The 25137-nt window shown below is 39.7% G+C and overlaps 1 protein-coding gene across 1 annotated transcript in view; it reads right to left on the bottom strand.

The window, feature by feature from the left end:
• galntl6 (polypeptide N-acetylgalactosaminyltransferase like 6) overlaps nucleotides 1-25137 on the bottom strand; it is a 259140-nt gene that overhangs the window by 73463 nt on the left and 160540 nt on the right. Inside the window, exons 6-7 of the mRNA XM_017701404.2 lie at nucleotides 8004-8189; nucleotides 4187-4370 (exon numbers count right to left, since the gene is read on the bottom strand). Of these exons, the coding sequence (XP_017556893.1) occupies nucleotides 4187-4370; nucleotides 8004-8189 (370 nt within the window). The remainder of the gene's footprint in view (nucleotides 1-4186; nucleotides 4371-8003; nucleotides 8190-25137) is intronic.

Below are 25137 nucleotides of genomic sequence, written 5' to 3'. Positions count from 1 at the left end.
CACACACACACACACACACACACACACACACACACACACACACACACACACTATCAGACTCTCGTAGGCACACTAGGGGTTGCTTGAGTATTCATTTTTACAAGAAAAGTAGTCAACTAGCTGGCTAGGCATCATTTCCCCAAAAGAAAGTGAGTGTTCTGGACATCTTGTATTTTGTTAGAACATTACTAATAGGGGATGGTTCTAGCGGCAGACTGCACTGCAGAAAAGTTGTGTTGTATTTCGGTGAGATTCAGCCTCAGGCACTCTGCAGATGGAAGTACATGGAGATGTAAACTGCATGTTAAAATCACTACAGCTCTCAGAAACTCACCTCTCACTGAGAATGTAAACTGGCTTATTGATTATCAAGCTAAAAGGTAGTAGCAAGCAGTTGCATCTCCACCAATATGTCTTTCAGCAAGACACAGGCCTAGCTGATGAACCAAGAAACATTTATGATATCCTATTTTAAAAATGTATTCCTGAATTGTGTTACAACACAATTCTGGGACTCCAAGTTTTTTTTATTGTAAATGCTGCAGACAACGGCTTACGAGTCTGTATTTTAGTGCAGTCTTATGCAGCTTGCAGCAGAATTGTTTTATATTTGTGGAGTCATGCAACACTAATAAAGTATTTCGTTCTTTGTGTTTAGTAGAAAAGCTGATTCCTGTTCTGTCCTTTAGCCTTTTCAGTGCTGGTTTTACTGCTGTTGTATTTCAGGCACCATCCTCAACTAGTTTACTGCCACCCTCAGTGTCAACTAGTCTATGAAACCTTAACTGCAAACATGGACATACAGCTCTTATGTTCACAAAAACACAAACACACACACACACATTCTATCAGTTTGTGCAGCAGTCCTGAGTGTTCATCTCCTACATTACACTCAGGAGCCTGGCTGAGTGAGGTGGAGAGAGCTGAAATGAGAACGTGAGTGGACAGTGATGACAAGCCTGATTCTGCAGGTGCAGACTACATATTAAATAAATTCTTAATAAATTCTGTTTCAATTCTGAAACAGCTGAATACATACAATATAAAATATAATGGATCAGAATGCACATGTAAATGCATGTAAACACAATGATCGAACACACAAATACATGTGCACACACACAAGATTATAATTCAAGAGGTGCAGCGCAATTTATGGTAGACTTTTTGTTCCAAGAAAGAACAAAAAAAGGAAGGAAGGAAGAAAGAAGGAAGGCAAGAAAGAGGCAGTGAAATAAAGCCCTAATGAAGCACCAGAATAGACATCACGATGCTAGCCAGAAAAATAAACCTTTAGCAACGAAAGCCTGAATATTCATTCATTAAAATAAACTAATAAATAAATATCAGTAAGTTTACACACAAGGACACACAGAATCATACGCACACCCTTTCTTTCTGTCTGCGGCAGCCTCCGGCCGTCTGAATGAAGGCTAGCGATGCCACAGCGAGATGAAACAGTATGCAATGCCAGCAGAGTCTCCTCACATCCTGCTGTGAATTCTATCAGTGCTCTGCAGACTCTCTTAACTAGAGGTCACACACCTCTCTGACATTTCGTGCATCTTCCATTTGCAGCGCTCAGTGTGTTTTTAATGAGGCCGTTCTCAATCTGAAACAGCAGCCCTTTTTTCTGACGCAGATCAAAAGCCAGACATGATGCAGCTCAGTCTGGGAGAAAAGTTAATGCATAGTTGGCAGCAACAAAGGAAAAAAAAATGTCACTGAATTCAACAAATGTGACACCTGACATGATTGGACATGGAAGTTATTTTCTCTTTTGAGAAGCATCATCAAATGAAAGCAGGACAACGCTGAAAGGATTTGTTCCATGTGTTTGTTAGAAATGTGGTGCTTTGAAATGTCTGACAGCATCTGTGGGAGCTGTGCTGAAAGCCTAGTTAGATTAGGATGGCACCTGCCTTACACAGCACTGGCTGTGTCCTTTACCTTGGGCAACCTCTTATAGCCAGTGTATAAACCCAGAGTTCATGAAGCCCTGTTACGCTCTGTGTACGGCACACACAGCTCCAGACACATCCAAGAGAGCAAAAATTTCCAGGTCCAGGTCCAAATCACAGCTTTTGTAGAGGTCAGAACCTGGCATGTAATTCAAGCCCAAATACAGTTTGCGACTTTGAGACTCAACCCCACCTGGCCCGACTAGCAAATCCTAAACCTGAAGCTGACCCGACCCTGCACTCACTGACAGAGATGGATTATCACAGATATGGTTTTGCAGGACTTTTTATGTTACTATGTGCCTGAGTTGATCAACAGAAAATGTCATGGTGTATTAATCATGACATGAACAGCCCTCCTGCGCTCAACTCACAGCTTTACTGTGCAAACTTTCTTCTTCTTCATCGCCAGTTTTGTTCAGGGACACATTCACCCATTTCTCCAGATATTCACCAGAGCTTTTCTGAATCCATCTTAAGATTAGTCAATGCAGCAAAAATGCAATATCAGCAACACGACATGTCTTGATATTTATTTTTTCCAATATCTAATAAATTGTTCCAATTTTGAACACACAAAAAATAAACAAACAATGACATTTATTCAGTGCTTCATATACTGCACTGCATATCCAAACCGGACTAACTACACTCTCTTTATAACAAAAGTCAGTGGTCTTTAAGCAGTGAGGATGTCAACACTATGCTCAGAAAACCATACTGTGACATACCGTGATATTCTGTTAGGCCCTGTTAGGCTTAAAAAGAACATTACTTCATTACAAGCTACAAAGCAGTGCTCTGTACGCGATCCCGCCAGCCTGCAGTGACAACAGAGGAGGGTAAACTTCAGCAACCTCACGTGTTGGTCTTCGGTTAACTTTAGGGCATTACATGCCGTCAAAGGGAGGGGGGGGGGGGGGGGGGGGGGGTTAGCATATTATTGGTAATTATTTATGCTTGTTATGAAGAAAAAGAACCTAATAAATTGAAGTGACATTACACCAAGACAATACAATGGTTTTTGTGATTTTTTAAGTGAGAAAATGATAAATTTGAGGGGTTCTTTGGTAGCTTTGCAGCCATCTCACAGATTTTCTGTTTTACTCATAACACTCCGTTTGTAGTGAGCCTCTGAAAAACCTCCGTTTGGAGGGCCATGTAGCCCTAACCCTTCACTCTACCTCTCTATCTCAACAGAAATAGGGACACCCAACCCCTAAGCATGAATGTGGAAAAGAGAGAATAAAGGCAAGGTGGCAGGGGGCGAGCGGTGAAATGGGACAGGGCCTTAGTCTTTGTCTCACACTCCTCTGTTTATTTGCTGGGTTATTATGATGCTGTGGAGCTTTACTAATGCCCTACAGCATTATGATGTTCCTGATCAATGTAAAACTGATGATTTACTACATTAAAGTAGTAGAAGTAGTAAAATATCATGAAAAAAATCCTTGCTTTATTATTTGTAAGTGAAATATTTAACATTCTATATAAAACACTGTATGCCCTGCGATGGACTAGCGTCCTTGTATCCTGGGTATATCCTGTCTTCCGCCCAATGACCGCTGGGATAGCCTCCAGTGATCCAGAAGAATAAACTGCTTAGAAATGTGTATGCGTGCATTACAATATTTAAAGTATATCACTTTCTCCCCAGTTCACTTAGTCAATGTTAAGCCACTGCATAGCAAAACCATGCTTTAAATTCATTGTTCATATATTTCATTTTGACTGACCAACTTTAAGCTAACAAAGTTTTAACTTAAAGCTGTGTAGCCTGCTGTTTAATACTAAAGTAATTTGGAGTACCAAATAAATTGGAAGATGAGAGGAAGATAATTAAATGTTGTGCTGTTCCTGGCTGTCAAGACACAAATGTAATACTGTAGCCTTCTAAAGGATCCACACATCCAAATACGATGGCTCAGCAACCCTGATGATTTCAGACTAAATTTCATTCTTTTTTTGGGTATATTTTAGCTTGGACTGCTTTTTGATTGAGCCAATAGACAGAGCTCAATATATATATATACCAGACTTAAAAGGATAGTAACAAAAGCAGACTGTTTAATTAGAATCAATAAAGAGAGCTCTGAAAACACCCATGTAAAAATTATTTACTACACAAATATTATAACTTTGGAAAAAAGAAAAAGAACAAGAATATGAACACTTTAATGGAAATCCCTGTTTCCAAACAACCACACTCCTGCAAGTGTACTTACTCATATGGGTTGCTGGGGTCTGCCCCCTGGAGCTCGGGTGGGATGGGGATGCGTTTGTAGTACATCTCCCAGTCAAAGGCCCCTCGCATAGCATCCCCAGCCTGAGCCTCGTATCCAAAGTGATTATGGTCAATGACGTCAATCATGGGACACACAATGGTTCGGGGGTTCTGGGCTATTTGGTCTGCAGAAAGTGAGAAAGAGAGAGAGATAGAGGGAGGGAGAATAAGAGAGAGACAGACAGAAGAAGGGAAGTGAAACAATGTTAGCCAAGGCCGCTACATCCATCATCTATATCCCTTTCCTATGGTGTGAAAAGAAAAGGGGGGGCTGCAGAGTGTCTCGAGAGTCTACGTCCATCCCCAGCTTGCTTGGCCTCTTTCACTGCACTCGCCCGAGCGTGGAGGCCCTGTGAAATTGAAGCCTCCACGGCCGCCTGGCGATTAGAAACAATTACACAGCTTCAAAGTGGGTTTGGTCTACGGAGGCATGGAGGGAGCAACTTGCGGCCTCCAGCCACAGCCCCTGCCACTCAGGCACCACTAAAGCTGGCCCAAATCTGTCACCCACAACACTCCCTCAGCACTACTGCTCTACCAGCACATCAAGAGAGGGAGAGAGAGAGAGAGAGAGAGAGAGAGAGAGAGAGAGAGTGAAAGAGGTGACAGATAAAGAGAAGAGGGAGAAAAAGAGAAGACAGAGACAAGAGAGAATGAAAGACAGAGAGAGCAAGAGAGTGAGAGAAAGAGGAGAGAAAAGAAAGAATGAACAGGAGAAATGCAGAGAGGAGAAAGAAAAGGAAGAGTATGAGAGTGTGTAAGAGTGACAGAGAAAGAGAGAGTGAGACAGAGAGAAAGTCAGAGATTTGTGAGTGATAGAGAACAGGAGAAAGTAGGAGAGAGCAAGGAAAAAGAGACAGGAGATAAAAAGAATGACAGAGAGAGGGGGAGGAGGACAGAAAAAGAGGAGAGAAAAAAAGGAAAGTGTAAGAGAAAGAGCATGAGAGAAAGGAAGCATGAGAGAGAAAGACAGAGAACGAGAATGAGAAAGTGAAAGACATAAAAGGCAGAAATAGAAGGAGAGAAAGAGAGGAGAGAGAGAGATTGAGAGAAAATGAGAGAACAAGAGACACACAGAGAGAAAGAGAGCACGAGAGAAAGAGACGGGGCAGTGAGAAACACAGAGGGAGAATGCAAGAAAAAAAAAGAAAAAAGGAGAGAGAGAGAGAGAGAGAGAGAGAGAGAGAGAGAGAGAAAGACCAATCCACAGACAATACAGATGCTGAATGAACATAAATTCAAGCGTGCTTTGCATCTCCAAACCCAAACCTGGTGGACTGTAAGTTGGGAGACAGCAATTTATGCTCAGTCACCACAGGGGCATATTGTGCCTTAATCTCCTTTAGCAGCTTCTTTCCTTTGTAAGTGAGTTCGCTGAGCAATATTCAAGCAAGAGTGATTGTTTGGATTGCATCAATATCATGTGATGGAGAAAATACGCCTAAAAATCTCATGGTATGATGCAAGATCATGAAAATATCAATCCCCTCAACATTATACCAACAGACATCCTGTTTGGAAAGAATCTTCTCTCTTGTGTGTGCGTGTACATGTGTGAGCACATGCGCAGTGTAACGGACAGAGAAGAGGCTTTTCCTGAATAGCTCTAAGCACACAAACAGGCTGCAGGCTCTTGCCAGTACACACAAACATATCTATTGATTTTTCGACTGTCTTTGTTTTTGGCTCTGGCTCTCCAAAAATGCTTGTGCTTACTCGGGAAGAATCCTCTGCTTTGTTCTTCCCCCGTTTCAGATGTGGCTCTTAAGCAGCCTCAATCTCAATACCCAGGATGTTTGCTCAATTGCATTGTCAACAAAAGGAGAGGACAGAGAACATTTCTAATTAAGAATTGAGAAAATAACACATGCAGGGAATTGGATTCACTCAACAGCCTCGTCGCATCATGTGGGTGGACAGACTGAATTGAATTGACCTATCCACGTTCTGCCCAGAAATGGATTCTTTTGTAACAAGTGTTGCTAGGTTGGACAAGCTCTATAGAATGCTGATAAAAATTGCACTCAAGTGAACGAGAAATTAAGTTTTCTCATCTATATCTAGAGTTGCTATGTAATGTTGAGCTTTTAAAAGGCAAAGCTACTGATCTGGATCATGTTGTTGTATCTAACTGAAACTATACTGCTTAGAAGTGACAGTGACAAATGTCACAATGTTACCAGCTCAAGTTTAATAGCTTGACTACAGAACAATATATACATGTGTATACTTCACAACAAATAAATAAACAAACAAGAAAACAAGCACACAAACATGTTTTAAACATAAATATTTTATAAAAAATGATGTTGTACAATATACTGCAGTTTGTTAAAGTTTGAACACATTTGGTCAAATGTTTTATTGATTTTCTTATCAAAAATAAGATGCATAATTTACTCTACAGAGAACAAACTTGCATATGGCATTTCCCTGCAAATTTTGTGTATTTGCTAAGTTTAACATATTTGAAAAAAGAACAACATATAAAATAAAAAATGGCACCAGCCAAATAAAGAATAATTGTGCATTAAATATGCAGAAGTGTGTTCTCAGTAGAGGATGTATTTTAATGGGGTATTTTAAGAGGATGTAACTTATTCTCACTAAGAAAATAAACTAAACACCAGAAAAAGATATACAGTCATTCTGCATAAAATTTGCAGAACTGTGTGCTTTGTAGAGGATGTATTAACATATTATCACTTAGAACAGGCATGTCAAACTGGGGATCTTCCGGGCCAAAGTGCTGCAGAGATTAACGTTTACCCTCATCTAATGCTCTGAATTCAGTTCTTGAAGGCCTTGCTTATTAGCTGATGAGCTAAATCAGGTGTGTTTAATGAGGTAGCGTGTTGAAATCGGCGATGTTTTGGCCCGCCAGGACTAGAGCTCGACACACATGACTTAGAAAATCAACATTTTATCTGACTAGGGGTGCCGTTTGCATACGACTGTAATTATATTACATATTTGGTGTTTGGTGTTCTGAAGAACATGTCCAACCTCACAGCAGCTGCTATGACAGTATGTATTTTCAGAGAAGAGCCAGGTATGGCTAATGCAGAAACTAGAACATGTTTCTAGTATTTAAGACAAGCACAGTTTCTTTTGACGAATTCAGCCAATCAGTTTAGTAAGCTGTGGTAAATTCTTCATGACAAGGTTTGATATTTAGCTCACTGATAAAATGGTAAATGTGGTAAAGTGCTACTGCAATGACACCTGTTCATGTGACCAGTCAATGTGATTGATACATGTGAATGGTATATGTGGGGAGCTTGGTGGATGATGAAAGTGTTATAGGTGTTTCAAAGGCATGTATAGCAGGTATTATAGCAGAGATGCATGCAGAGGAGGCTTGGCACAGTAGGACCACATGCAGGCCTCAGCAGGTTGTAAAATACTATATAGTGTTGTCCACTGATTTGGAGGGGGGGTTGTGGAGAAAGTGAGCAAATGGAGTATGGAAAAAGCTGATTCTTTCTTTTTTTATCAACCAACTGCAGGAGTGCGGGGCTTTGAACAAGAAAGGCATTTGATTTGTGAAATTGGTAGATTCAGAGGGGAGAGATAAGCAAAAGGGAGAAGAAAGGTGTGTGTGCTTTCCAGTAGCAGCTGTTTTTCCACTGTGATAGAGAGCCAAAAAGAGAAACAGAAAGAAAGAGTGAGGGAGTGAGAGAAACAGGGAGAGACTTGCACATCCACCACCTCACATTAGATTTTTTCACCACAAGAGGTTCTTTGTATAGACAAACCGAGCAGAGGTGGTAGCCAGTTGACGTTGGTTTCGCAGTGGGAGTCCAGAAAGGTGAGAACTTCTCCTTTAGCCACGGAGGCTCCCAGCAGGCGTGTGCGGATCAGCCCCTCGCGCTTCTTAGTGCGCACAATACGCACTTTCGGAAACTTGGACATGTAGTCCTCCAGACGAGCACCCAGGTGCTCTGGAAGAGAGGGAGAGAGAGAGAAGAGAGAGAGGAGAGATATTAACAACAGAAGTGAAAATGAATTAATCAGAATGAGCTTCTGATTAAATTAAGTATTCCATTAGATACATAAGATACTTGAGACGCATAAGTTATTGTCTGAAACAGATAAAAGGCCAAATACTTTGGGCAAAAAGAATAAAAGATTCAACATGTCAACAATGAGATGTCAAAATCTAACAGTTAATAAATCATTTGATTGATAATGAAAACAGGAAATAGCACTATTATAAGCTGTTTGTTCCCTTCACTCTCCTGCATAGATGCGTTCAAACAGTCTGAGCCACAGCAGATCAACAGTAAAACACTCAAACATGGCCCACTGCAGCTGTGTTCAGCACAAGTCTTTACATGTTTTATTAGCATTCAATATGTTTTGGTAATAAACCTAATTTTTGCTAATATACTTCTTTTGAAAGTTGTTAATGAAAACACATGCATCTGTTAGATCCTCCTGTGGCTCACTGCTGTTCCTTCTATAATGACCAATACTAAAGTGACTTGCTTGCTGCTCCAGACTGCTGGGCAGGAGTTCTCAAGCCAAGCTCATGTGTTTTCAAAAAAGCAACCTCTCCAGGATGTTTTCTGCTTCCAGACTTTTACAACTTTTAATATTTAATACTGTATAACAAGCTGTTTAACATTAAATTAGTCCACATGGCGATTAGTATGTTAAGTATGCTCAGCATTATTACTCTAATTCATCTCTAATTTGAAAGCAAAAATAAAATAGCTAATTTTCAGTTTCAGATGTCACCTGAGTGCATCCTGACTTTTGGTTCCTGTTTTGGTCTAGAATTTTCATTTGGTGTATCACTAGTATAGAGAAAAGAAATTAAGTGAAATTTTGAATACACACAGCTGTCACTGTACAGCTACAACTGTGTCAGAATAATGTGACATTTAATGTTGCCTGTGTAATGGTGTTGTTTCCTCTGCTCTTTTTCCATTGTGATGTTTCTAATTTATGTTGCTGGGAAAGAGCTGTGTTGTGAACTGGATCACTGTTCTTCACCAGCATGCAAGATTACGAGTAGCCATACTCACTGCTTTTTACGCCTATTTTCAACTTGTTTGTTACAATAATATGAATATTATAGCTAGAAATACTCACTGTTTACTTTTGATACTTAAGTCTATGTAAAAACAGGTGCTTTTAACCACTCATACACTCAGTACACTCAGTGCAGTGGAGTAAATCCAGAAGTGTCTTTCTCTGCTGAGCTGCTGAGATCATGAAGTTCAAAAAGGTAAAAACTCTTCAGGGGAATTATAGTGAAGAAAGCATTGCCAAACTGAATGACATATGAAATAAAATGTTGTAACAGAAAGATGCTCTAATCCAAAATCTCAGCCAGAAACTGACCAATCTAATCACATCATAGTCAGCCTCAAAATCTATCAACATGCATGCAGATTAAGAGCAGCCAGTCAATCAGAGAACTAGCACCACCAACATTACCTAACAGAACTACAGACAGTGCCCTGAAACTACTCTGCCAATCTACATTAGAACATTGCCATTCACAGTGGTACACATGACTTGTGCTCGGGAGTATAGAGTGTGGTAGACTAGTTGAAACAAGGTAGTGGAAAAGGCTCACCAAGTATCTCTACCGTGTTCCCCCCAAAAAACTTAAAACGATTCATCAACAGAGTCAACCAAGACATCATCAGAGACCAATATTACAAACTGTAGTCAGTGAAACTTGTGATTCTTGAATACCTATATTATCTCATACACCTTGATCAGTACATTTTACTGGAAAGTATATGTTACTGAATGTTCTCCAACAAAACAAATCTCATTATATCTCCTTCAACATGTTCCTGGAATATGTAGTGTTTTTTCATCCATCACAGCATTATTCACTAATAGAAACAAGGTGTTAAACTGTTTCTAAAGATCTTTGTAAAATATTGTACAAATTATATCCTGGCATTTATAAGTTAAAGAAAAAAATTAGCTAATACTGAGAACAGACGTTATCAACCATAACGATGACATTTACACATGTGCAGGCTGTACTCCACCGGCAGAATCCCTCAAAATGATGAGCTCTTTCGCAGCCTCCACACAGAAACCAGCCAATTTTAGGGCAATAAGACACTGTGTGGGGATTGTATTGACAAGACAAGCTCACTGTGACATTACAGATACCCATAAAATGACCACATATAACCATCCCCATTCCTAATCTCTGTAGCAAAATCACCTAGCAGTTGGGCTTTAAATATGAATCATGCAGAGTTAGTAAAGCTCAGTCAAGGCGTGAGCCTGGTCATGCTAAATCCGTGTGGATTCAGTAGATTGGTTCACTTACTGCTCAGACTGTGTCTACTGTAGGCGACTATGCCATTATTGACATGGATCCCGCCTCAATATGTTAATTTACTACTGGATTCAATATCACTTTTTTCCTTGATGATGCCAGTACTCATTCTGAAAGCATCATCTGTACTAGTATCAGCTGATACTAATATCACTTCTGTATTTATTCTCAAAATAAGCCATTTTAAATTGAAACACTTCAATTAGGATGAGCATCTAAATGTAGCTTATTTTGCACAAACTACTTAAACACTCTACTACCCCACAAGAAGAAATACACAGCTAACAGCATAACATTACAGAGAGCTATTTCAGGCTAGAGTTGTTAAAAATTTGGATTGGATTCATCAAAACTTTTTCCTACATCCAGTCTAAAATGTTGATTAATATAATTGGATCAGTGCCATCTCTATTTACTGTCAGACCACTGACAAATAAATGTGCTCTTTAAGAGAGTTCAAAGAAAATAAAATTGCAAACCAATCCGAATCAATCTTGATTTTCAAGCCAGCTTTCAAAATTGTGTCTTAATTCAACAATGCACTCAGTTGAGATTAGTATCTTTATCACATTCATAACTATAGAGTTCTAGCCTGAAAAATGAGAAGAGAGTGAAACAACTGAAAAATTGAAGAGTGAAGCAAAAGAGAGTGAAACAATTAAATGGAATGTATAACAAATCTGTAGTTAAGCGAAACCTTTAAAAACAAAAAAACAGATGATAGAAAGAAAAAGACATGCTTTGATGAACAGTGTGAAATTGTATAACACTTAGACAGCTATACAACCACAAAGATAAGCAATCTCAAAAGGCTGAAGGCAATACAAGGAAAAGGCAAAAGGCAAAAACCAAATATCTGTTTTGCAAATCACATTCCACTCTACACACCCTACTTATCCAGTACATCCAAAATTAAAGGTTAATATTTGCATGCTTTGATTTTAAGAAGGCTCTTTATTAGGCACATTAGGCTACTTTATCAAATTTTAATGGTGTAGGATGTAGAATAAGTATCTGTGGGTTTGTATCCAAAGCTGAGTCTGCAGTGTTACTGGAACAATCTGCAGTCCCTGGAGTAAATGCATCCCATAAACAACTGCTAAAGTTAAATGTTTTCCATACACAGATGATCTGGTACTGCAGTGCTTTGCAGAATACGAGTTACAGCAGCAACTGGACCAGATATATAAATACTTTCAAAATTGTAAGGCTCCCAAACAGTGCAACTAAGCATTAGCTCCATTATTGGGAGTTCAAACACTCCAATGCCACAGTTATCTGTGGCCAGGAGTCCAAGAACGCATTGTGGCCTTGGCCTATTTCTCATTGGGTAGGAAGGACAGCAGCCTGAAGTTTGATAACTGCCTTAAAGGAATTGCCAATTAGCATTATCCTCCAAGCACACTGAGCTGTCCAAGGACATTGTGTTATGTTGCTAGCGATCATTGCTCTAGCTTGGTAAAATCTGAGAGGCTGAATTAGCTAGCAGTGGTACCTGGCCACAACAAAATAAAAAACTGAGGAGACAGTTAAAGGTAATCTGCAGAGCAAGTCCATATTTCAGGAACTCGGGACATAAATCTGGTGTATAAATGTTGTTAACTTCACCTAATGTGTTTCACCGAACTTCTAATAGTAAGTCAACAGGACTTACGACAAAGATTCTTGCTTTGTCAACTTAATACTTTATATTAACTTAAGCTAGTATAGTACACTACAATCAGAATTCTGCCAAAATAAGCAAATGTATGCTTAGTATAATTAGGCTAATATTTTTATAGACTATACCTATTTAGAGGACCTAGTGAGTGAGGTCCTCTAAGTAGAGAATTCAGCTGTAAACCCAGTTCCTTTGCAAATACATTCTAAAACGAATTAACTAACACTAAACCAGAGTAGCCTGACCAGCACTGCTAAGCAAAGTAAATACAAGGTAAATCAAATTATCAGACAAAGCTTTAAAAAATGTATGGAATTTCTGGACAATGATACCAAAACATAATCAAATGTATGATGCTACTGTACCCTCAACAAAAAAAAAGAATTACCAGAATATTTCTTCACTGTCAGAGACCCAAACTAGAAAATTCTGAGAAAGAACAGACTCAGTAACAGTCTAGCCATACAAAAAGGAAGACAAAAGAACTGAATCAAAGATTTGCACTTTCTCTTTTACTGGGAAGAATTTCAGAGCATTTGAAATATTTTACTCAGAAAATAACTAATTTACTTTCAAAGTTTACACAAGTACCAGAAGATAAAACAACTCGATTTATCTTAGGAGAGGGCAGCACTACAGAGAATAATTGCTGATTTCAACCCAACTTACCTAAAACCATCTGTTCTGTTGGGCTATCTGTCTGTACATGCAGGCAGACATTCTAACTGCAAATAAGCAAATAAGCAAACTAATACTGAAATAGTTTATAATGGTATGCAAATGTAAATACTGTTGTCTGAAACAGCATACTAAAAAATCAAGATAATCAATTTAATAGAATAGAACGTGGATGAGAGTGGAAGACTGAGCAAGGTAGAATATTGTTCATTAGCATGTATTATCACAATATGCATGTCAGGCTCTTGTTAGAAGCTTCATTAGCATTGTTACTCAGAGTGAAATGGGATCGAGTCACTGGGATTACCAATAATTCTAAATAAAAAGAAAAACTGAAGAAAAAATATGATTAAGTTGTGTTGTCCCAGACCAATTTATAACATATAGGCTATCATGTGTTGCTTTATATAGCGTTGTGGTGATGAAAGAGATTAAGCTCTCATTTGTTTGTGTGTGCGTGTGTGTTTCAGCAGCAATGGTGTGTTAATCTAATCTCAGAATTGTTTCTCCATTCTCCCAGCCCCATTCAAGGGCATTAATGTTTAACGTCCCTTAAGATCTCCCTGCTGTTAACACTTAATTGAATTGTTGAATTGGCCTGTGTTTCTTGAATATTAACCAGACATAGTAGAAACCCCACCTGTGCCTCTATTGTACAGCTCACATTTACCACTCTACAATCCTCTGTGTTTGAATTTCATTTATAGCTTGAATATACTCTAAATGAACAATGCAACCTCACAAGCTGCAAATCCAATTAAAAATAATTTAATAACATTTGTGCGCTTGCTGCGAGTTAACAGGGCTGGCAGTCGCTATTAAAATGCATTCATTCACTGCAGTGTGATTCACTGAACTTGTATGTGTTGATACCAGAGAAAAAGAAATCTCTCCCTCTGCTGGTATGAAAACAGGAAGAGGAATATTCAAAGGATGAAAGAGAGAAAGAAAAGGTTGGAATAAAGGTACTGACTTGCAGTGATGAGGGAGTAGGCTAATGTGTTTGACCTGCTTCAGCGGCACAGTAAAGCCTGGCTCCGTCAGCTTGGTTCTGGCGGCAAGGCACGGGGAAACTTTATCTTTTGCACACATTATTATTTGTTCATTTTTGAGGCAGTGGGAGTCGTGCCGTGGTGAGGCGACTGTTCATGCAGGATTCAAATGCAGACCATTAATACCTGCATGAGCCCTATCGCTGCCTCCCAGATGTGCTGTGCGTGTGCATGTGTGATTAGACACATTGTAGGCTCTGGATTACACACAATAACACAAATGTGCTGAAAGGGTTTTAAGGCAATGGACTGCCGTGGGGATGCGTAAGCAGGCTGCAGAGACGCTGGATGTTTTTGGACTGCGAGGCAGACAAGGACATGCTGTTCCCTCCCGTACAGGCCTGTCATGTACAGAACTGAGCTACATGGTGCTCTCCTTTCAGCAGTGCAGATGGGAAAGGACACAAAAGTGAATGTGCATACAATGCAACTCTGCTTAATACAGGTCAGCACTCCTGTCTACCTGGCCTCCAGGAGGCCTTCAGCACTGCACATACTGCTGTTACAACATAACTTTTTAACTAGTGCACCCTGATAGCTGATGATTTGGAGTGTAAAACTAAAATGATGCCACACTCTGAACAAGACGATTCAGCTGCATTAACATTTTTAATTGAGTATAAGTATATAAGTAATTCTGAAGCACACTGATCAAGTCATAAAATTGGGGATTTCTGGATCCACCAAATTATTTCCTAAATATCATCACTGAATCAAATCGAGTAGTGGTGAAACTGATTTGTGTTGAATCATTCTCTATAAAATCATAACGGAATCAAACTGAACGTTGGTGAAATTGGACACTTCACGAGGCACCAAGTTACTTCATAAAAACACACAGACTAATGAGATGCATTCAAGAGTTTAGCAATATGTCCAGTGATGTGGCCCTTCAGGACTAGATGTGAAAGACGCTGCTATGCAACAAAGTGTCCCAACCAGATATGAGATCAGAAAATGATTTTAGTCTCAACATGAATCATGGAAGTTTCATTTTGTTGTTGATTTAACCTCTGTGAATTCAATGGCTGAAAAAGGGCCACAGCATTTTTTCCCGGCTGTGGAGGGGAGAGTGGTCTCAGAGGGCTGCAGGTCCCTGCCCTCATACCAAACGCAATTTCTCACGCAACCCCATTTATATCATCACACAACCCCAAATGCAGTTTGACCCTAAAGTGTCAGAACTGTCATACTCCAGTGAGTGCTCATATTAAACAAAAAGCTTGTGCTGTTTTCATTCCCCAAATGACTTCCTCTCAGGGTCTTAGTGGCATGTGGTCCTTTTCAGAGATTTTCAGAGATTTTAGCTTCTAATATTACTAGATCTACAGTTTCAATTTCAACCATCTTGAGTTCTGCAAGGGCATCTGGATGTGGTGCCGTTTCAAAGAGGAACTGAGTGATACTCCATGAACACTAGGAAAAGACCTGCCATTATCAGACCTTGTCACAACTTATTTAAAATTACAAATGCTTTAAATACAAAAAAGGTACACCCTAATTGTCCATTTTATCAGCTCCACTAACTATATAGGCACATTTTCATAGCTCTCCAATTATAGACTGTATTCCATTTGTAACTGTACATTTACAGAGGGCTACAATATTGTAAAGGGACCTGATAAATTTCTGTTTAGGAAATTCCTTGTAAATCTTATACGAGGAGAAAAAAAAATCTTATTCTGATCCTTTCAGCAACTGACAATATCTTTTAAAATGCAAAATGCACAGTAGACTTACAATCCATCAACCTTAAAATTCACTAAACTTTGCCAAAAGTTCAAGGTAGCCGTGGAGTGCAAGCAGAAAAATGCTGCACAGCCACTTTCTTATTTCAGAAAGCACTATAATAAAACTGGCAATCCAATGACAATCACTACAGCCTCTCTACAGTCCAGTGACACATCAGAACATCTACTGCAATTATGAGCAGGCCAAACCCAGCAAGACAGCTGTGATCCAACATAAAAGTGAGCAGGCTGAAAGAGAGGATATATGGGCCATTCCCTGGTGAATGTCAAACAACAGTAAGAGAAAGGGTAAGAGCCAGAGGCGCTCTCTCGCTCTCGTCTTCATCTGTCTCAGGCCAGTGGCCAAACTCAAACACACAGCCACATCCTCACTGGGTGTTTAATTCTGGCATAGTCACCAAAGCAAAAGTATATTCAGCACTTTTCTGTGCTAAGTCTATTGTACTCCATTCTCTAGTTTTGTGACCCTCCACCACTCTCTCTCACTATCTTTCTTTCCTTTTCTCTCGCTCTCCCTTTATCAGTTCCCAGTGTGCCCGGTCCTCAAATGCACAGCCTCAATAAAACTGACAGTCTCCGTATGACTTGCCAGAGTGCTGGGCTCTAACTGTGTGCTGAGGGAAGAGCATCAGAAGGAAAAACTTTCAGTTATGGTGTTATTAAAAGCGAGCGCTCTAAAGCATTGAGAGAGTTGATGGAGTATATGGTTGTTGTGTTAAGATGGTTTGGGGGGGGTTTGGGGGTGGGAGGGAGTCATCTGCCAAATCTAAAAAAAATCTATTTTCTTTCCTGTCTCACTCTCTATTCTGCTTCTCTTTTCTCCTCTTGGTCTTAGGCTGTCTTACTATCTCTGCCCTCAACCCTCTATCTCTCTTACAGTCCTCTCACTTTTCACACCCTAGTTCTCACCCACCAGCCCCCTCTCTCTCACTACTAATCCCACCCAGCCTCCCTTACAGTTCTCACTCCAGTTGAATGTCTCTCTCTCTCTCTTTCTCTCTCTCTGACTTTTTCTGTCTCTCGTTCCTGCTCTCTCTCCATGCTCTGAGTGGTTGATTAAATGAGCTCATAAATCATCGGTGTTGGTGTTTGGCAGGCCTAGCGGTGAGGAAGGAAGTGGCAAATAAACAGTTATGGAGAAAAGGGGAAAAGTTCCACATGCCAAAGGCAACTCCCTGACAAGCCATGATGAAGGGCTGCAATGCTTGCTTATTTGATGGCTCACAGGCAAACCGTTTTAAGCCTTTCTTTCCCCAGCGGGTTGGATGATTTCATCTGGGGCTTTCCTCCATGCTCTGCCATTAGAGCTGATAGCTGAGTAAAAGCTTAAAGAATCCTGACAGTTTTTACAGCCAGTTTGTGGATCTCCACCAATTTCTCCATCATTCATATTACATTTGGTTTAAAAGGGCCAGAGCTGTGAGTCCCTGTAATGTGAGCTTCATTAGAATATGTTCTTAAGATCCCAGTGTGTCGGAGAGGCCAAATTAACCACCGTCCCTACAATCATGTCTTAATGAGGCAGCGATATACAGAACAGAACAAGTTTACTTCTAAGTGGACTGATCCATTAGTGAAGTTTGCAATAAAGGCTCACCACCTCCCCCCGCATTAGCTGATAGGAGATTTCAGCATTTTCTGCTATATTAGGTCTTCACACACTCATATCCTCTGTTTGTCTAGCATAGTGTGTAAAGGGAAAGAATGAGGAGCTTGAGTGAGTTCTCAGAAGTCTGGAGTGGCTGCAGTCAGATGCCTCACTGCATGGTGGGGGCTCAGACTACAAGCCTCAAGGAAGCTCCAATACTTAAGACCTTCCACTTCAGATATAAACATTTAGCCGTTTAATGTGAAGAAATATCATCTGCATCAGTTCTGTCTCTTATGTTTTATATTATTATTAACTCATGTTCTTTGTTGTTGTCATACATCAAATAAGATATTTTATATGGTATAGTGGTATTAGGAGCCGTCAATGCATGTAGGACTACTTCTGTTATTGCACAACAAATCTTACACAAAAAGGCACTAAGCGTTATTTAGACATAATTGAACATTACACCATTAATTAGGCTAATTTCAAAACAAACAAGCAACACATTTGAATTAAACTATTATTTAATAACACTTTTCAGGTATGTAGTTATTTACTGAGTGTTTGTTTAAGCTCAGTGGGGACTCCAAAAATGCTTGGGCCCAAGGGCTTCAAAAATCATGACTCGTCTCTCTTTTAACATTTAGAAGTTTAACATGCAGAGCATCTTCTTATTATGGAAAAAGTGAACAACTCTGTAGAGAACAGATCACAATCTGTTAGGCTTGATGTCTAAGGCCAGAGCTTTGTCCATTTTGATTATTCTAAAACTGTCCATCACTGTCCAGGTGGAACATCTTCTAATACTGGAAAGTATTATACCAAAGGCAACTAAGCACATTATTTTAAACAATTTAACTCAGCAATAAGCGTGTATATGCTTGTAAAAGCAAACGTGAAAAGTAGCAAAAATATGTTTTCTTTGTTTATATATATATATATATATATATATATATATATATATATATATATATATATATAAACAAACTACAGTTAATGGGCTGCCACAAGGAGAGGACTGGAAATTAACACATTTACATACAAACAATCACTACTTGCCATGTTAATCATATTTTATTTTTGCAATATTTGTGTGTTTTTATAAGCAAAGAAGTGCTTACTAATCAGATAAACCGTTTCTTTCTAAATATTATGTTCTCAGATGCCCAGAACTTTTGCAAAGTAAACATACAGACACACATATATACATGTTCCTTCTGCCTTGCTGACAGCAATGAACCAGTACAGACTTATTGTATTGGACCCACCACAGCAGGCGCTTTCCTATATGTGTGTGAGAGACAGGAAGAAAGAGTGGCTGCTGGTTCTGTAGTTAGTGAGCCAGCTTCGGCCCCCAGTGCACAGATTCGTTGTCTGGTATAAAACAATCGTTAAGCATGGCTACCCAGAGCACGCCATTGCCACTTGCCTTTGTTCATAATGTACTGTGTGTTTTAGAAGTGTGCCAGGGGCCGGTTTGTGAATAAAAGAAAACCCACTGTTCCCCTCCCTCCTCCACTTTCCTTGCTGGCTCCAATTTACTCAGTCAACGTTTTCTCTGGGGAAGACACACATACTCTTGAAGCACTCATAAATCCGCCTCTGTAGCGAGATCACTGTTCTGACTCAATTCCCATTTATTACATTGCTTCTTTAAAGAGGAGATGAAAATGAGGTTTGCGTGCCAGTGCTAGAAATCCAAAGGGACCCCGAAACAAAAAACAAGAGAAATGTCTGACGACAATTTACCAGTGCGCCAGTTTTGCAGCACAAAGTGGGTGGGCTGGGCTCAAGTTTGAGCCAAAGACAACAACTGGACTAATAGTTCCACCACTTTAGAATACGTGGAATGTGAACCATGTTTTGAGCACATGTCAGTCATGTTCTTCCTTGGAGTGAAATAATTGCAGAACAAAAGAAATTTCCTGCACTGCCCTCTTTCTTCACATCTGATGTACAGCTAATCTGAGTCAGCTCATCTCCACAGCAAAGCTGTACAGACATCAGAATCTAGGCAGCATTGTAAAACATATGCCCACTGGAACTTGTTAAGACTATTGGGGGGTGTATTTAGTTGAGATCTGTAAAAGCAAGATCGGTTAGCCTTTAATCAAACCAACAGAAAGATAACATCAAATGTGGCACTCTCAAAAGACTATGCACAGACCAGTACATATCAGCCTCAAGACATTGTCAGCTAATTAAAAAGACTGAGAGCGTAACCTCAATGGAAATCAACATCGTTACTGAACACAAAGCGAATAAGATAACATTCACAACCTAATTTATCAGACTTAGAGGCTCCAGGCCCAGAAGAGGAAAAGGGCAGATAGTCTTTTTATCTGAGAAAAATGTGATGAATCTTTCTTTCAGAATGCACTACCATGGGATACCCTTTCACTAACAGTATCACCCATGTTCATTTACAACTTTTAATTGAACACCCACTGGTCAAAGAGGGTTCAAACTGGTGTAGTCTTTTAAAGTGTCACCACAGCTAAGATTCTGTTTAGTTGCAACTACATTCTAATCTCAGTGAAACAATGAACATCTCAAATAGAATGATTGCATTTCCTTTTGACATGGTTATACATATGTAAATCACAAAAGGCTTATTGTGGGCAAGGTACACTGAAATTATTGGGCTCGTTACAATTGTTGTTTGGGTCCAAGAGTCAATAAGCAGCTTTGAACTGGACACAAATGGATAATGTAACTGTCCATGTACAAAGCCGACTTCACAGCAGCATAATGGCTACTTGGTACAGTTCTGAAGTGCAAGACAATGTTGCAGCCAGGTGAAGAATGAAATCACAAGTGAGAGCTGTGTAAGTTCCCCTGTGACCAGGAGAAAGACCAAGTGTTGAGAGGAGAGTAATTGATATTCTTCTCGTTACCAGGTGTGTGCATGGCAATGTGGCCTGTGAGTCTGAAAGGCAGTAATGGTTGTAGAAGCAGAACAAAGGCTTTGCCTGGGCTGTATTGATCTGGCAGCCTCCTCCATGTCACAGTGGAGAGCAGCAGGAATAATTGCGGAGATAAAGAGAGCCGATGCTTCGCTCTGGTGAAGGCAGGCACATCTTTTGGGGGCTTTTTCCACTGTCCCTGCCCAATCAAAGGGTACCTGGGTAATTGGCCAGGCTGTAATTTCAGCCTGATGTGATGTTCCCTCGGCTAGCCTCCTCGTCTCTTCTTACTGGAAAGCCCAGAGTGCCGAGCAGGTTTGTTTACAGCAGGGGTTAAATGCAGTTTCTTTCTGCTGCACTGAGGGATACTCATTCATGTCCCTCATTCTGTGGAATGTTTGGCTCCACAGGAGTTGTGCTTCATTTAAAAGGTCCAGTGACCGGTCAATGCAGTTCCATTAAAAGAGACAAGCTCATTCATCTCCAAAGACACAACTGCAAACCTGTGCACTGAAAAATACCAAACAGGCCAATCAGACACCACAGACTCATCCGGCTTCCTTGACATGCTTTTTGCTTTCCTTTCACATGAGATGTGCAATAAGAGGAAGTGGTGGGTGCTGACTTTAGACTCTGCTGCTGTGCACACAGTGGGCTTTCAAAACAAACTTCACTCAAAAAAGGACACTCTTTCCCCAACATTAGAGGACACGAAAACATACAAATAGAAACAGAGCTTCGTCTAAGCTACCCTTGCATTGCATTCTCCCATCATTTGGACATACACACAGTACACAGATGGGATATCTGAGGGCTAACAGGGGGTGGAGTGAGCTTATGAAAGGCGAGGAAAGGGAATAGGGAGGTTGGAGAGAACGATGGAGGGAAAGCTGATCAGAAGGCCAGGGAGGAGGGCAGGGACAGCTCCTGGCAGCACAACTCTTTCAACAGCATCTTCACAGTGGAAACAAACAAGCACTTCGGAGAAAGGGAAACAACACAGCAACAGCTGCCAATTTGTTATTAACTTAAAAGGTCTTACAAGAAAAATATGCTGAAAACATCCTCCAGAAACCATGTTTAGTTTTTCTGAAGTTACATCCAAAGTTCTGCACATGGAAAACTTGAGGTAATGAATGTTTCAACATGAAATTCTAGACACTGTTCCCTAAACGTAGCTGAATATATCTTGTGTGTCATCCTGAACTAAATATGGGACTGCACCACAATAAAGTACATGGAAAAAGCCATGAGTAGCTTGGAAGTGGAGGACATGTAAGCAGAAATTTCATGGAGAATCAAGCACATCACATTCTCCACGCTAGTTTGCAGACAGCCTTGGGCCTAGCATCACAGCCCATGAGTGCCTTTAAGCTTTCAGACTGTGTCTCACAATAACACGGACAATGCTATTCTGCTAGATCAACACAAATGTTTCAGAAAACTGCCTGAGCAAACAATAAGAGCAGCCAGAGTCTGCAACTGATGAGGGATGAGAAAAATATCTTGGGACTTGAAGAAATATGAGACATCAGTGATGGACAGCTTACTGTGCAGCGAAACAGTGATGAAAACACCAGGGAACAATGGCAGACTGTAGATATGATGCTATTTCATTTCAGCATACAAATATGATAGTCAGAGCAGGGGAAAATCAAGGCCTCTGATAATGCTGAAATATGGATAAAATATGGATGTTTAATGAATGGCTCTTCAAGATTCACAGAGAAATTATGTCCAAAAATATCTGTCTAGTTTGCTTTTATTTCTGAATTCACTCTGTTTGATGCTTTAGATAATAAGAAAAAGTAAGAGAAAAAAGACAAAAGTAACTGTTAAATACAAATGACTGCACTGAGAAGCACAGCAGCAAAGATGACACTAAGCTAGTCATCTCAATCAGTGTGTGAATTTCATCAGTGGACTGAGTTCATTTTTAAAACCCTCTATGATGAGACTGCCTCATGAATCTAGTGCCTTTATGAGCCATCTCATTTGCACATCCTATTACAACATTCTATTTTTCTCTGCTATATAATAACCAACTAATGTCAGCACTGCTGGTTTTGGCTGGTTGGCTGGTTGCTTATTGTTCAATAAACACTGAAGCATGAAGAGCTGGGCTTTTAAAACTACGGGGATATAATATGAATGAGAATCCAAAGACATGGGTATATTCATGCATTATATTGTAAATGTGTGCCAATATTAAGAGATGACTTGTTGAATGGAAGGGCGGTCTTAGCATTTTTATGTAGTTGAAATGTAAAAAAAAACTTGAATTCACGTGCATGACCAGGCAAAGTTTAGCTCCAACCTTGATCTAGAACAACAGACTACTTCAGGCTTTCTGGAGCATATGAACCATGTGTGTTATATTAGTACTCTTTGGCAGACCTCCAGGAGTTGGGCACTCCTCATGTAAGCTACCAAATAATCATTAATCAAACCAAGAATATTACATAATATGAACTTAGGTCATAAAAAGTGAAGATTTTTTTACACACAAAAATAAAGTATGGTGTACCACAAGAACCTGTTCTAGGACCATCGTTATTTTTCTTTAATCATTGCATCAGCTTTGTACTTACATGCTGATCACACAACTGTAAGTACCAGACAAGCCAGATGACAGATTTCACCTAAAGACTAAGGATTGTATGAAGGACAGTTAAGATTGAGTGTTGAGAAAATTCCTTCTAATTAATTCAGACAAAGATAAGATAAGATAAGATAAGATAAGATAAGATAAGATAATCCTTTATTAGTCCCACAGCAGGTAAATTCAAAGTATTACAGCAGCAGCAGAGTAACAGGAGTAAGGCACTCAGTAATAGAAATGGGAAACAGTATAAACATTATCAACATTATAAATAATAAAAATTAAAGCTAAATCTCTAGACTATTTACAGGAAAATAAGGATAATAATAAAATAAAATAAGAGTTGCATAGGAATCTGTATTGCACTTTTTTTTTTTTGCTTGTTCCAAAGGCAACCAAAAGCAAGCTGTCTGATTATGTTAACCCTCAAAAGCTTTTAAGCATCTGTGAAATGTCTAACCAGATTACCTAACCTAGATAAGCTGTATAAAATGCTGGGCAAAATATAGGTAATATTAGTAGATCAGCATTTTACAACCTGTAAATATATTTAGTAGCTCTTATGTGCACAGAATGCCTTTACCAACTATAGGTTAAACTATTGCCTTGCAGTCTGGATATTCCAGGTGTCTAAACAAGCTCCAGTTACTTCAGAATACAGCAGCCAGAACCATATTATACCCTATTTTACAGACTCTACATTGCCTGTTAAACTTTACACTGATTACAAAATACTATTCTGGCATACTAGTCATGACCCACAAAGCTCTTCCTCTGCAGCATCAATGTAAACGTCTCACCTGTTTTGACCTGTGAAACCAGCTCAGATCAAAAGATCCATGCCCTTTATCAGTTCATAGCATGATGAAAATCTCAGGGGTACAGCTTTTTCCTAAAAAAGCCTCCTAGGTATGGAATATCCTTCCTGTCAGTGTGCAGACCTCAAACACAGCATAAGTCTAAAAGTCTAGGCTCAAAAATAGTTTAGTAAAAACTGTTTTTAGTCAGGGTTTTAATAAATAGTACATAAAGTGTGAATCTGAGGGATCATAGGCAATAACCCAGTTAAACTATGATGGTGCTCTTGTCCTGTTGCACAGATGTACTTCACAGATTTCAGGGTACACTCATATATGTGCTACCTTGCCAATTCTCTTCCAGTTGGTTTCCCTTTTTAGCTAACCTCTTATGACTCAACCTAGAAGGTCCTCTGCCCGGACTACATTCACCATAATGCTGTGTGTTCCAAACATAGCTTACAGCTTAGTGAACCTGTATGTGTGTTCCTGAAGAAACAGAGCAACCTCCTCATACTTTTCAGCTTCTTTTTCACTAGCTTTTTGTTTGAATTTTCCCAGTCCACCTAAAATGGTGCAGCAGTTACATTTAGGCACGATTTAAGGTGGAATGGGACAATGCAAAGAGGAAGCCAACTTGAGCCCTATCAACATCAAGCAATATTTGGTGGAGGAATAAATGGAAGTTCACTCTCAACTGAACATTTCCTACTGCACTCTGCCATTTAACATGTACAATCCTGTGTAGGCGGTTAGTACCTTTGTCTTTTGGGATGGGCAAAATGACATGGCGACGGCCAAAGTTTTTTACAGGGCAGGAGTAACATTCACGCGCTGGACTAGCTATGAAAACAAACAACAGTATACGTGTCCACCATATTGTCATGTCTACCAACCCACAAAATCAGTTTCTTCTCTAGAATCAGTTTTTTTCCCTAAGGTCACTGGTCTAACTCTTGGATCTTTCCTCTATATAATCACAGTGCATCTGCTTAACCTTTTGGTGAACCTGCACTACTTGTATCTAAACTAAACTGCACATCTGTTGCAGCCCAGAGGAGAATGGGTCCTTCCTGGTTCCTGGTGAGTCCTGGTTCTTGTCAGTGATTACATCTCATTCTTGTGCAGAGTTTTTCCTGACATTTTCTTTCTCAGTGAAACTCATTAGGAAGGTGGACTACCAATTCTGGAAAACTGTTTCGGGACAATGTCTGATGTAGAAAACACTGTGCAAATCATGCCTGCTGTAGAAGCAATGCCTGTTGTACTCAATTTTTATATGCATAGAATCAGAATCAAACAATACTGTTCTTGTGTATTGACTACCAATGTTTGAAAGAGGACTCAGGAAGTCTACAGCTTAAGTATTTGCCATGCCCTACACCTGAATGCTCCTGCAGTACAAAGAGTCTGAGCTACATTTTGCCTGAAAGCTTTTCTGTAATCAATATTAACAGGCAGCCTAACGTGTGCAGGCAAAGCCAGTTATTGGTTTATACAACAAAAACAGGCAACAAATAACAGATAAATAGT

This window comes from Pygocentrus nattereri, chromosome 5 (genome assembly GCF_015220715.1).
Source record: "Pygocentrus nattereri isolate fPygNat1 chromosome 5, fPygNat1.pri, whole genome shotgun sequence".
NCBI lineage: Eukaryota > Metazoa > Chordata > Actinopteri > Characiformes > Serrasalmidae > Pygocentrus > Pygocentrus nattereri.
The sequence above is the reverse complement of the archived record's forward strand: the minus strand, read 5'-3'. Positions and strand labels throughout refer to the sequence as shown.